This window comes from Petaurus breviceps, unplaced genomic scaffold (assembly GCF_028583685.1).
Source record: "Petaurus breviceps papuanus isolate PSGF00001 unplaced genomic scaffold, PetGlider_PUasm1.0 446, whole genome shotgun sequence".
Lineage (NCBI taxonomy): Eukaryota > Metazoa > Chordata > Mammalia > Diprotodontia > Petauridae > Petaurus > Petaurus breviceps.
In genome coordinates, this window is record NW_027186338.1 from 22614 (window position 1) to 36228 (window position 13615).

Here is a 13615-nt window from a genome sequence, read left to right on the forward strand (position 1 = left end):
TTTAGAAACCACTGGGTCAAGACTGACATCAACTAGTTATTGGATGCTCTTTGTACACACACAGACATCAGCACAACAGTCCTTCTTGGGCCATGTTCCTACCTGGAATTTACAGCTCCAGACTGAATTCCCAGGAGGGTGGATGTTAATTCCTAGGAATAATGCTGACTAATACTCCTAACACGACAATAGCTGTAAACTCCCTATCAGCAAATAGCCTCAATTCATTAAATCGTCCATTCAGGTGCTACAATAAGAACAATTACTACAAAACATTCCCAACCAAAGCCTGAGGATACACACAGAGGCCACACCATGAAAGATGAGCAGAAAACTGAGGAGAACAGCAGTGAGGCACCTGGATAGAGAATATAGATGGCAAAGTGATGATTCATGACACTCGGCAATGGAAGTCCTTCCCCACTTTGTGAGCCCCTACACAACTCCTCTCCATTGGACCTGCCGTTTTGGCCTTTCTGGAGTCCACAGTGATCACCTCACTCCACCAGGAGGATCAGGATGCCTGCAGCACTCTGTCCTCAATATATCTCTCTGCTGCCAAAGTAGACAGACAGTCCATCTGCCCTCAGCCAGATGCCAGGAGGTAATTCTAAGGGCACCAAAACCACAGACCTCTAGACTTCTCAATATTCTTCCATCTTGGCTTATTCTTTCCTCTAAAATGGGATTAGAATAAACACAAAGAGACAGAAGCAGCCATCCAGTCCCAGCTCCGTGGTCAAGGGGGATATAGAGAGAGCAGCCAACCTTCCACTCTCTGGCTCTCCAGAGGCAGCTAAAAGATGCCCTCCCTTACTCACACTGGATGTTTGTATGTGTATTGAGATCTTCCTTAGGGCTCCTGGGTCATTAGTCCTTAGAGTTAGGCAGGCAATCAGATTTCCTTATCACCCAGACAGTACAAGACCTCAGTCATACATGGCCAGACACTGACCCTTAAAGTTTCATGTGTTTGGCCAGAACCATCAGAGAATATGTGGATCAGCCCCTAAGAAGGACAAAGCAGAGTGTACCCCATGTCTATTATACTAATGCAAAATCTACTAAACCTTACCTAAGGTGTCTGCCTTACATTCGAACTATCAGCCAATTCTTCCCATTCTCCCTGCCTTTCATTTCTTTCCCTACCATTAAATCCATATCCTAACACAATCTCTGACCCCCTTAACATTTCCCAACTAGATCCTGTCAAGGTAGCTCAGAGTCCAGGGCTCTCCATTGTCTCAATTCCAAAATTTTCTTAGGAAATGTCTGCATTTAGAAGGCTGAAAAGTGAAGCTTTGGGCATTTTAATTATGAATAAATACTAATATTAATTTTTTCTTTACTCTAAGTAGGTAGCCTATTGATTCATGATGAGGTTTCCATTCCAATCATCCTGCTACTCTCCCAGTCATTGTCATAAGTTTGGTTTATCCTCCATTTGCCTTTGAAAATTCTTCAGAACCCATTCTTCTTGCCTTTTCAATCTTACACTTTGCTCTCTTCAAAGTACTCTTTGGTCCCAAGCCTCTGGCCTTGCTGTCCCTCCAACAGGACACTCCATATCTCAGTTCTGGGCCTTTTTCTTGGCTGTCCCCCATGGGTGCAATGTCCTCCCTCCTTCACCTCCATCTCTATTCTATGGAGAATTTTAAGACAAATCAAAATCTACTTTCTGCAAAGGGGGGTTCCTAGTATTCTCCTTTCTCACCACCTATTCCCTGGCTTCTAATTGCCTTCACATCCACTGTCTCTACCTAGTAGGTCCCTATTCATTTACAAGATGTCTCCCATTAGAATGTCAGCTCCTTGAGGACAGGGATTGTATTTTAGCCTTCCTTTGTGGCCCCTGTGTTTGGTGTCTTCCCTGCCTCATGATAAGGGCTGAATAAATGCTTGTGGACTATTCATTGACTGAATACATTCCCCTTCCCCAATCCCCAAACCTGTGCTTGTGCAGCTCTTTCCTTTGTCCTACTAAGGTCCAGGCCTTTAGGGAAATTCCTAGTAAAAACCATGTCATGAAATTTGGCCCATTATGCCAGCCTTTGGATAACTTTTTAGATTATATCCCTGTTCTTCTACATGTAAGACAATTCCCAAAAAATGTCCCTGTATTTTTGATCCATAACTAAAGAATGAATGAGAGAATAAAGGGTAGAAATTACTTCAATTTCTTGTGAGTTCATTTTCTGGGGGCCAGACTCCCATTACACAGCTTCCCTTCTCCTTGGCTACCCAAAAGCCTTCAGGCCAGTGTCCACTCTATCCTGCCTTCACTCAGCCAGACTCTTGTGGACCTCAGTTACTTTTCCCTAATGTCCCACTCCAGACTTCCCCAGTTTCATCACATTAGGATAGCTGATCTCTTCAGGGAAGTGGGTGTGGGAAAGAAAGCTGGTTTTCCTAAACCATACCAAGGAAGAAAAGAGTGACAGATCTTCCAGGTGAGGAGGCCCCGTGCTAAACCCCCAAAGGACCATTAATTATTGGGCTATCAGGTCATGGGTTGGGATAAAGTGAAGGATGTCACTGGCTGTCAGATCTTTGATGCCTTCAGGTACTGCCTTCTTTTCACCAGAAAATATTGTTTCTCATAAAACATCTCTGGCCTTTTGGAACCATTTTTGTTATTATTCAGGCATTTGGGACTCTTCATAACCCCATTTGGGGTTTTCTTGACAAAGATAATGAAGTGGTTTGCCATTTTCTTCTTCATCTCATGTCACAGATGAGGAAACTGAGGCAAATAGGGTTAAGTGACTTGCCCAGGCTCACACAACTAGGAAGAATCTGAGGCAGGATTTGATATCAGGAAGATCAGTGTTCCTGGCCCAAGGCTCAGTACTCTATCCTCTGCCCCACCTGGCAGCCCCATGAAACCATAAAACTAACTAGAATTTTTAAAAAACTAAGGATAGTTGGGGAGAGCAGGAGCCCCCATCATACAAGGGTTCCAGGAGGAGGGACATCTTCAGGGTCTCAAGGTCAGGGCCTTCCCTGTAGCTGGAGTCAGTCACTTCTGCTCCCAGAAGCCCCACCCCCAGCTGCTTTGCATAAAGAGATCCCCAAGGGAAGGGCCTGCACACACAAGGACATAAACTGGGGTTGGGGACAGAGCAGTAACAGGGGAGGAGACACTGCACCATGGAGTCCCAGTCCCAGCTTCTGTGTGGGCTCCTCATGCTTCTGGTCTCAGGTGAGAACATGGGACAACACAACACACAGACGGGCAGTTTTTCATAAGATGAGAGAATTCAAAGGAGCTCAGAACCTCTGGGGCCATGAGCCAGGACAATCCAAGGGGGAATGTGGATTTCTAGGAGGTCAGTAGGGTTTGCAGAGCCAGGCTACCTGTGGGCTAAATATCAAAGTGGAAGGAGATTGTTCTGTTTATTTCATGTTGGTTGATCATGAATTCCTGCTTTTAGGTTCCAGGGGGGACATTGTGCTGACCCAGTCTCCAGCCTCAGTGTCTGTGGCCCCAGGACAGACAGTCACCATCAGCTGCAAGGCCAGTCAGAGTCTCAAACACAGTGATGGAAATATGTATCTAAACTGGGTCCAACAGAAACCTGGACAATCTCCTCAGGTAGTCATTTACAAATTTTCCAAACTGATCTCAGGAGTCCCTGCCCGGTTCAGTGGCAGTGGTGCTGAGAAGGATTTCACCTTCACAATCAGCAGCCTGGAGCCTGAGGATGTGGCAGATTATTACTGTGTTCAACATTCTTTTGTTCCTCCCACAGTGATACATCCCCTAACAAAAACCTCCCCAGGCCTGGGCTGGCTGCTCAGGGGGCTCAGCTAGGCCTCCTCTGCTTCCTCTCTTTCAGCAGCTGGTGGGCTGCCTGTTCAGGGCCAGGGTCTCTGGGGCTCAGGGCTCAGGGGAAGGCCATGGTCTGGCAGCTCTGGGCTCTGAGGGCTCTTGCTGCTCCTCAGCGATCAGCAGTGTAGTCAAGGAAAGATCCAGCCCTCTCAGTCTGGGTCACACACTACCCTGGGCCTGACATACTCTCCCATTCATATTTTATTTGACTCCTCACTGAGCAAAGAACAAAGAAGAAACCAGAAATATCCAGCCAGAGACTCTTTCTTTCCTTGCTTCCTAACTCAATATTCCAGAGAAAGGAATGAGGCATGGACCCAAGAGCTCAAGAAGACCAGGAAGCAGCCTACTGTAATCCATCAATGGACCAAGCTTCAATTTCACTTCCCTTACCCACAGAATTCCAGAGAATAGCAGGCAGAGAAAAGAAGGTTTTCTTAAACGAGCAATACAAAGAAATAGAAGAAAACAAGAGAATAGAAAAGACAAGAGATCTCTTCAATAAAATTAGAGATATCAAGGGAATGTTTCCTGCAAAAACAGATAAGGACAACCAAAAAGTGGTAGCTACTTAGCAGAAGCAGAAGAGTTTGTAAGAATACACAAAAGAACTATAGAAGAAAGATCTTGGTGTCATTGACAAACCCAGGAACTATATGAACACAATCACAAAACACTTTTTACCCAAATAAAGTCAGATCTAAATAACTGGAAAAATATCAGTTGCTCATGGGGAAGCCAAGTCATTATAATAAAAATGATAATTCTACCTAAATTAATTCACTTATTCAGTGCCATACCAGTTAAACTACAAAAAAATTATTTTGTAGAGCTAGAAAAAATAATAAGAAAATTCATCCGGAAGAACAAAAGGTCCAGAATATCAAGGGAATTAATGAAAAGAAATGCAAGGTAAGGTGGCCTAGCTGTACCATATCTAAAACTGTATTATAAATCATCAATCATCACAAGTATTTGGTGCTATGGTAGATCAGTAGAATGGATTAGGTACACAAGGCAGAGTAGTCAATGACTGTAGTAATCTACTGTTTGATAAACACAAAGACTCCAGCTTCTGGGATAAGAAATCACTATTTGACAAAAACTGCTGGGAAAACTGGAAAATAGTATGGCAGAAACTAGGCATAGACCAATATCTTATGCCCTATACCAAGAAAAAGGTCAAAATGGGTACATGATTTAGGCATGAAGGGTGATACCATGAGCTAATTAGGAGAGCAAGGAATAGTTTACCTGTCAGGTCTACAGAAAAGGAAAGAATTTATGACCAAATGAAAAACAGAAAACATTATGAAATACAAAATAGATCATTTTGAGTACATTAAATTGTAAAGTTTTTGCACAAAGTCAACGTAACCAAAACCAGAAAGGAAGCAGAAAGCTGGGAAACAATTTTTACAGCCCATTTCTCTGATAACGGCCTCATTTCTCATATATATATTGAGAACTAAGTCAAATTTATAAGAATACAAGTTTTCATATCAAGAAATTAAAGCTATCTACAGTCATATGAAAAAAGCTCTAAATCATTATTGATTAGAGAAATGCAGATTATTTCAACAAACCAGCAAAATTAGTCAGCACATGGACATCACCAGATGGCCAATATAGAAATCTGAGGTACCACATCACACCTATCAGATGGGCTTACACGACAAAAAAGGAAAATGATAAATATTGGAGAATAAGTGGGAGAATTGGAACATTAATGTATTGTTGGTGGAGTTGTGAACTGATCTAACCATTCTGGAGAGCAATTTAGAACTATGCCCAAAGTGCCATAAATGTGCATACTCTTTGAACCAGCAATACCACTTCTAGGTCTGTATCCCAAAGAGATCATAAAAAAGGGAAAAGGACCCACATGTACAAAAATATTTAGAGCAACTCTTTTTTTTTTTTTTGTGGTAGCAAAGAATTGGAAATTGAGGGCATGCCCATCAATTGGGGCTAAACAAATTGTGGCATACAAATGCAAAGGAATACTATTTATTCCATAAGAAATGATGAGCAGGGGCGGCCAGGTAGCACAGCGAGTAAGAGCACCGCCTCCAGTGTCAGAACGACCTGGAGATCGAATCCGGGGCTCAGACACTTAGCACACACCCAGAAACACCTGGCCGTGTAACCTTGAGCAAGTTACTTAACTCCAATTGCTTAGGGGCAGCCAGGTGGCTCAGCGAGTAAGAGTACCGGCTCCAGTATTGGGACGATCTGGCGATCGAATCCTGGGCTCAGACACTCAGCACCACACCCAGAAATAACTGGCCGCGTAACCTTGAGCAAGTTACTTAACCCTGATTGCTTAAAAAAATAAAAAAAGAAATGATGAGCAGGCAGATTTCAGAAAAACCTGGAAAGACTAACATGAACTGATGCTGAGTGAAGTGAGCAGAACCAAGAGAACACTGTATAAAACAACAGCAACATTATGAGATGATCAACTTTGATAGACTTTGCTCTTCTCAGCAATACAATTATCTCAGATAATTTCAAAGTCTCATGAGGGAATGTGCTTTCCACATCCAGAGAAAGAACTTTGGAGTCTGAATGCATATAGAAGCACACTATTTTAGCGGAGGGGGGGGTGGGGTGGTGGCAGTTCTTTCTCATGGTTTTTCCCTTTTGTTCTGATTCTTCCTTCACAATATGACTAATGTAAAAATATGTCTGATAGGATTGTATAATATATAGCCTATATCAAACTGAATGTCATCTTGGGGGAGGAGAGGGAGGAAAAAATTGGAACTCAAGAGTTTATAAAAGTGAATGTTGAAAACTATATTTACATGTAATTGGAAAAATAAACTATTAAGCGGAAAAAAAGAAAAAAGAAAAAATTTTTAAAGAAAACTTTATTTTTTCTTGTCTCTGTGTGTTTTGAGATTTGTTCTTCAAATGTGCTTTACAAAGAAAAGAGTCTAATAAGTAAGGGTGCTAGGCTTGGGGCAAGAAGACAGGATCCAATAACAACTTTTACATTTAGTAGCTACATAACCTTGAGAAAATCATTTAACTTCTTTGAAATCCAGTCAGGATTTCCCTGGACTTAGATATGAAATCATCCAGTTGTAATCTGGGACAGGTGGAGGAAGCCACCATACCAAGAGTTTCCTATACTGATCAAGTCACTGACACTCCACATATCAATAGAAAATAACATGTCTTACACACACACACACACACTATTTTTCATCAGTGTATTACATACTTATGCCCCCCAAAATGCAGAGCCTCTGGGACTTCCCTATCAACTTCTCAGCTCTCTCCCTGACTCAGTCCATCACCTCTTTCCTATTCATTCCCAGCTGTGCAGGGGGTGGGAGTGGAGAAATGATGAACAATTTGTTGCTGAGTAGTTTCAGTTGTCTCTAACACTTTGTGACCCAATTTGGGGTTTTCTTGGTAGAAATACTGGAGTGGTTTTCCATTTTCTTCTCCAGCTCATTTTACAAATAAGGAAACTGAGGCAAACAGGGTTAACTGACTTGCCCAGGGTCACATAGCTAGTAAGTGTCTGAGGCTGGATTTGTGCTTGGGTCTTCTTGACTCCAGGTCCAATATTCCCTTTATGTACATGTGTAATATGTACCTATTTCTTCTCTAAATAAAAATTGTCTACTGGAAAGAGAACTGGCACAAAAGCCATAGGACCTGGATTCAAATCCCACTTCAGATTTACTACGTGTGTGACCCTAGGCAAGTCACCTTACAGTTTCCTCATCCATCAAATAAGGGACTGAGAGGATTTCTATATCTCTTCAGCTCTAGATTTATCTATGATAAATATTTATTTATTATAAATCCTATGATTTCTGACCCTAACCGTTGTTTGACATGTTTTAGGTACAAGCCCCACAATGAAGAGACTTAATTATTTCTTCTTAGCTCCTTTGCCTGGAATTAGGGTAAGTGGCTATGAGAAGGCAGTGATAATTCCACTGGATTGTCCATGGTCCCAACAGTAGGGCTTATGCTGAATTAAGCCCAAAACATAATATCCTCTACATTTTATGGAATGTCTTTTGTAAATAAATAAGTAAATAACTTGATTGAAATAGTCAAACACAGCAAACTTACATGGTGTTACTAAACAATTTATTAAAAAGATAACATATTTAGAGGGAGATGTAGATAGATACATACCTAGGTATAATTTCCTGCCTTTCTCATTAATCTTTATTATTCTGATTTAATCTTTCCCTTTTTTTTTCCTTTAGGCTTGAGAGAGACAAATCCTTAGCTCCCGCTCTCGCTTGCTTCTCTTCTAAAATACCTAATTTAAATGCAGGGACTTAGCTGAGAAGGTAACTGTCAGCCAGGCATGATTTAAGAAGTACCCAGAAGGTTGACATTCCCCAAAAAATGGCATCCCCACTTGTAGTGGTAACCACATTGGTATACCCAGGTTAATAAAGGTTCTTAGATCTGCTTTACTAGGAATGTTTAAGGGGTCAACAATCTTTTTAATTATATTCACTAGTTCAGGGGAAAAGTCAGCACCCTGAACTTCAGAGAAAATACAAACAGAGAAAATACAAGCAGAGAAACAAATACCAACAGACAGGGCTCTGACTGCCTGAATCAACTATATACTTTACATATATCCCTGGGTCAAGAGAATCCTTACATCAGAGCAGGCGGGGAGCTCTGAACATATGGCCACTGAGAATCTTGAGCAGAGAATCACAGATCCTTCTCATAAGCGAGCCCCCAAAGCAAAATACCAACTCAGAGTATTTATACACTTCTCAGAGCCAGGAAGCAGCACATAATTTTGATTACATTAAATTTAACCATTTTTGTGCAAAGCCAATGCAACCAAGATTAGAAGGAAATCAGAATACTGGGAAACAATTTTATAGCCAGGATCTCTGGTAAAGACCTCATTTCTAAAATATATAGGGAACTGAGTCAAATTTTTAAGAAAACAAGTCATTCCCAATTGATAAATGGTCAAAGGATATGAACAGGCAGTTTTCAGATGAAGAAATTAAAGCTATCTATACCCATATGAAAAAAATTCTCTAAATCACTATTGATTGGAGAAATGCAAATTAAAATAACTCTGAGGGTACTACCTCACCCCTCTTATATTAGCTAATATGATAAAAAGGAAAATGAGAAATTCAGAGAAAATGTGGGAAAATTAGAACATTAATGCATTGTTGGTGGAGTTGTGAACTGATCCAAACATTATGGAAAGCAATTTGGAACTATAATCAAAGGGCTATAAAACTGTGCATACCCTTTGATCCAGCAACATCACTACTAGGTCTGTATCCCAAAGAGATCATGAAAAAAAGAAAAGGACCCATGTGTACAAAAATATTTATCCCTCATGACTCAGTGCTTAATTAGAAATTAGCAAAAGCATGAAAGCCTTCCTGCATGAAAACCTCCCCTAAGCAAACTTCACTTGATGGGCTCCACATGAGGTCTATTAATAGGAAGGAAAGATCTTATATCCCATTAACATTACACCACTCTGTTGACAATCCTTTACTTCTTAATTCACTGATGCCTTTTCATTCTTCTGTCAGTCTTGCCCAGACTTTTCCATGAATCCTTCATAGATGATCCAACCAATGTACAGGCCTTCCTCTAGTCTTCTTCGGTTCTTGAGAGACCCCATATACCACCTAAGTTATACATCTGTTTTTCTCATCCTCACTACAAAAAGAGCCCACATCCTTTTCTGGGCTGGTCTCCACTTCAGTGCTTTTGGAGTCACATCTTATACTATTGTTCCATAAAAAAGGATGAGCAGGTGGATTTTAAAAAAAAACCTGAAAAGACTTACATGAACTCATGCTGAGTGAAGTGAGCAGAACCAGGAGAACATTGTACACAGTAACAGCAACATTATATTATGACCAATGTAATAGACTTAACTCTTCTCAGCAATACAATGATCTAAGACAATTCCAAAAGACTCATGATTGAAAATGCTATCCACATACAGAGAAAGAACTATGGAGTCTGAATGCAGATCAAAGCACACTATTCTCCTTTTTTTTCTTTCTTGTGGTGTTTCTCTTCCTTTCTGATTCTTCCTTCACAACATGACTAGAAATATGTCTAATAAGATTGTACATATACAGCTTATATCAGATTGCATGCCATCTCGGAGAGGGGGGAAGAGAGGGAAAGAGAAAAAAAATTGGAACAAAAATTTTGCAAAAGTGAATGTTGAAAACTATCTTTGTATGCAATTGGAAAAAATAAAATACCATTAAGTGGAAAATTTTTAACAAATTAAAGGTTAGACTCAATAGAAGCTAAAAAGAAATAGAGCTCTGGAAAAACCAGGCTTTAGTAAAACCCACTGGCATTAAAATGGAACTAGTTGAGTATGCTCTAAACCCAAGTCACTCTGGCTCTCACAGATTGGCCAATAATAAGTCCCAAGCCAAGCCTTTGTTGGTCATTGTTTTGGTTTTGATGGCTCAGAACAAGTGTAAATAGCAATTGTTTCTGTTCTGGCCAGAAACTCTGAGGGTGTTCCCCTCTCTGACTGAATCTTTCGTGAGGGCAAAGTAGATCACCTTTTACCTCAATTATTACTTAGCCTTTAACCACTGAATGGGTGTTGCCTCAGACAAACTGTTACCTGGGAAAGACCTTAGCTTAAAAAGGCCAAGGTCTCCCACTGCTTCTAAGGCCACCTCCAGTCATTCTGAACTTTGCCACTGAACCCAAATGACTCTGGAAGAGAGAGGCTGATGATTTTGTATAGGCTTGCCTCGCTTAAATCCAAATCACTTGTATCTTAGTAGAGAAGGAGAGAAGAAGAAGCCTGGGGGTTCCCACCCAGCCCTGGTGAGCAAAGCACTGCTTCTTACTGATGTTATTGACTGATCTATTAAACCTCATTTAATGGAATTCAAAATTACAGCCACCTTTTTGAATGCAGGAGTAGAAGTCCAATGACTCATCTCTTTGTCAGAAGTACTTTAATTACTTATTTCTAACATTCATTTTTTATAAATTTTGAGTTGCACATTCTCTCCTTCCCTCCATTCACCCCTTGAGGAGACAGGCAATAGGATATCCTTTTTTTTTTTAAAGCGATCGGGGTTAAGTAACTTGCTCAAGGTTACACAGCCAGTTATTATTTCTGGGTGTGGTGCTGAGTATCTGAGCCCGGATTTGATCCAGGTCATCCCGACACTGGAGCCGGTGCTCTTACTTGCTGAGCCACCTGGCCGCCCCTAAGCAATAGAGGTTAAGTAACTTGCTCAAGGTTACACGGCCAGGTGTTTCTGAGTGGGTGCTAAGTGTCTGAGCCCGGGATTCGATCTCCAGGTCTTCTCAACACTGGAGCCAGTGCTCTTACTCGCTGTGCTACCTGGCTGCCCCAGGATATCCTTTATACATATAGAGCACTAGCCCTGGAGTCGGGAAGACCTGTATTCAAATTTAGCTTCTGAGACTTCCTAGCTGTGTGACCCTGGATAAATCACTTAATTTCTATCTACCTCAGTTTCCTCAACTATAGATGGGGATAATAATAGCACTTGCCTTGCTTGGTTGTTATGAAGATCAAATGAGGTAACATTTGTAAAGTGCTTAGCATAGAGCCTGGCACATAGCAGATGGCTTAATAAATGTGTGTGTTAATTAGGAGAGCAAGGAATAGTTCAGCTGTCAGATCAGTGAAGGGAAGAATTTATGACCAAACAAGAGATAGAGAACATTATGAAATGCAAAATGGATATTTTTATTATGCTATATTAAAAAGGGTTTGCACAAAGTCAATGCAACCAAGATTAAGAGGAAAGCAGAAAGATGGGAAACAATTTTTACAGTCAGTGTCTCTTACAAAGGCCTCATTTCTAAAAAAAATATTGAGAACTGAGTCAAATTTATAAGAATACAAGTCATTCCCCAATTTAAAAATGGCCAAAGGATATGAACAGGCAGTTTTCAAATGAAAAAATTAAAGCTACATATAGTCATACAAAAATGCTCTAAATCACTATTGATTAGATAAATGAAAATTAAAACAACTCTGAGGTACCACCTCATACCTATCAGATTGGCTAACATGACAAAAAAGGAAAACGATAAATGTTGGAGATGTGGGAAAATTGGAACACTAATGCATTGTTGGTAGAGTTGTGAACTGATCCAGCCATTCTGGAGAGCAATTTGGAACTATGCCCAAAGACCTATAAAATTGTACATACCCTTTGATTCAGCAATACCACTACTAGGTTTATATCTCAAAGAGATAATTGTAAAGGGAAAAGGACCCATATGTACAAAAATATTTATAGGGGCTCTTTTTTGTGGTATCAAAGAATTGGAAATTGAGGGGATACTCATCAATAGAGGAATGGTTGAACAAGTTGTGGTATATTAATGCAATGGAATATTATTTTTCCATAAGAAATAAGCAGATTTCAGAAAAACCTGTACTTACGTGACCTGATGCTGACTGAAGTGAGCAGAACCATGAGACCGTTGTACACAGTAACAGCAACTTTGTGTGATGATCAACTCTGATTGACTTAGCTTTTCTCAGCAATACAATGTTCCAAGACAACTCCAAAAGACTCATGATGGAAAATACTATCCACATCCAGGGAAAGAACTATTAAGGCTAAATGCAGATCAAAACATACTATTTTCACTGGGGGTTTTTTCTTGGCTTTTTCCCTTTTGTTCTGTTTCTTCTTTATAACATGACTAAAGTGCAAATATGTTTAACATGACTGCATATGTATAACCTATATCAGACTGCTCATAGTCTTGAGAAGAGGGGAAGGGAAGGAGGGAGAAACTAAAATCTTACAAAAAATGAATGTTGAAAACTATCTTTACAGGTAATTGGAAAGAATAAATTCTATTTACTAAAGAAAAATAAATAAATGCTTATGTCATCCCACTTCAGACATATTGAAGTTCAGAACATCGACTTGAAGCCTTTTCACTCTCCTGGTTGCTGTCTTTCAAACACCATCTACCTTATCAATACTTTTCTTCAGCTATGGTGGTACCCAGAAATGAGCTCAGCACTCTAGATGGGATCTGAGTAAGACAGAATACAGCAGCAAGTGCATCCCTATCCCTAAAAGCCATGTTTCTCTCCATGCATTCCAGGATCCCTTGGACTGCCATATCATTTTGCTGACTCATACAAAGTATACAGTCCACAAACACCTGTCTCTTTGGCAGAACAACTGCTGTCTAGCCATGCCCCCTCATCTCGAACTTGTGAAAATGTTTTTCATACCTGTTTAAGACTGTACATTTCTATCTCCTAAATTTCATCTTAAAAGATTCAGTACAATACTCTAGCCCTGGGCTAAGCAAAGTCTAGGCCATATCCACTTAGCTGCCTGTTTTTGTATGACCCAAAAGCTAGGAATGCTTTTTGAACTTTAAAATAACTAGATGGCCACCAAGATTCCCTCCAGTGGGCTGAATGTCCCGTGTGCCCGAGCCTGTTAGGAGAGGGGCAGTCAGGGTTTGAACTCTCTGGTGCTGAACCCCCCTCCCCATGTGTATATATTTGGGTGTGCCCAAGAGGAGCCCTGGATGGACACTCCTGTGTGTAAGACTGAGTCTGAGCCCCCTCTAGAGCACCTGCTATAACCACCATATCCCAATTAAGGGGAAAGAACCATTTTTGCAATTTTCTTAGACCTACCTAAAGAGTTAACTTTTGTTTCCTGATGCCACCAACCACACATGCACTTGTCCTGCTTTGTAAACACCAGTCTGGACAAGAACCCTGTTTTTCTATGCTCAACA

At 40.6% G+C, this 13615-nt stretch overlaps 1 gene segment (V, D, J or C); it reads left to right on the plus strand.

Moving 5' to 3' along the window:
• Window positions 1-3150: 3150 nt before the first annotated feature.
• LOC138171468 (immunoglobulin kappa variable 2-29-like) lies at window positions 3151-3814 on the plus strand. The segment is given in 2 exon segments: window positions 3151-3202; window positions 3435-3814. Coding segments are annotated over 2 exon segments (432 nt in total).
• Window positions 3815-13615: the final 9801 nt, after the last annotated feature.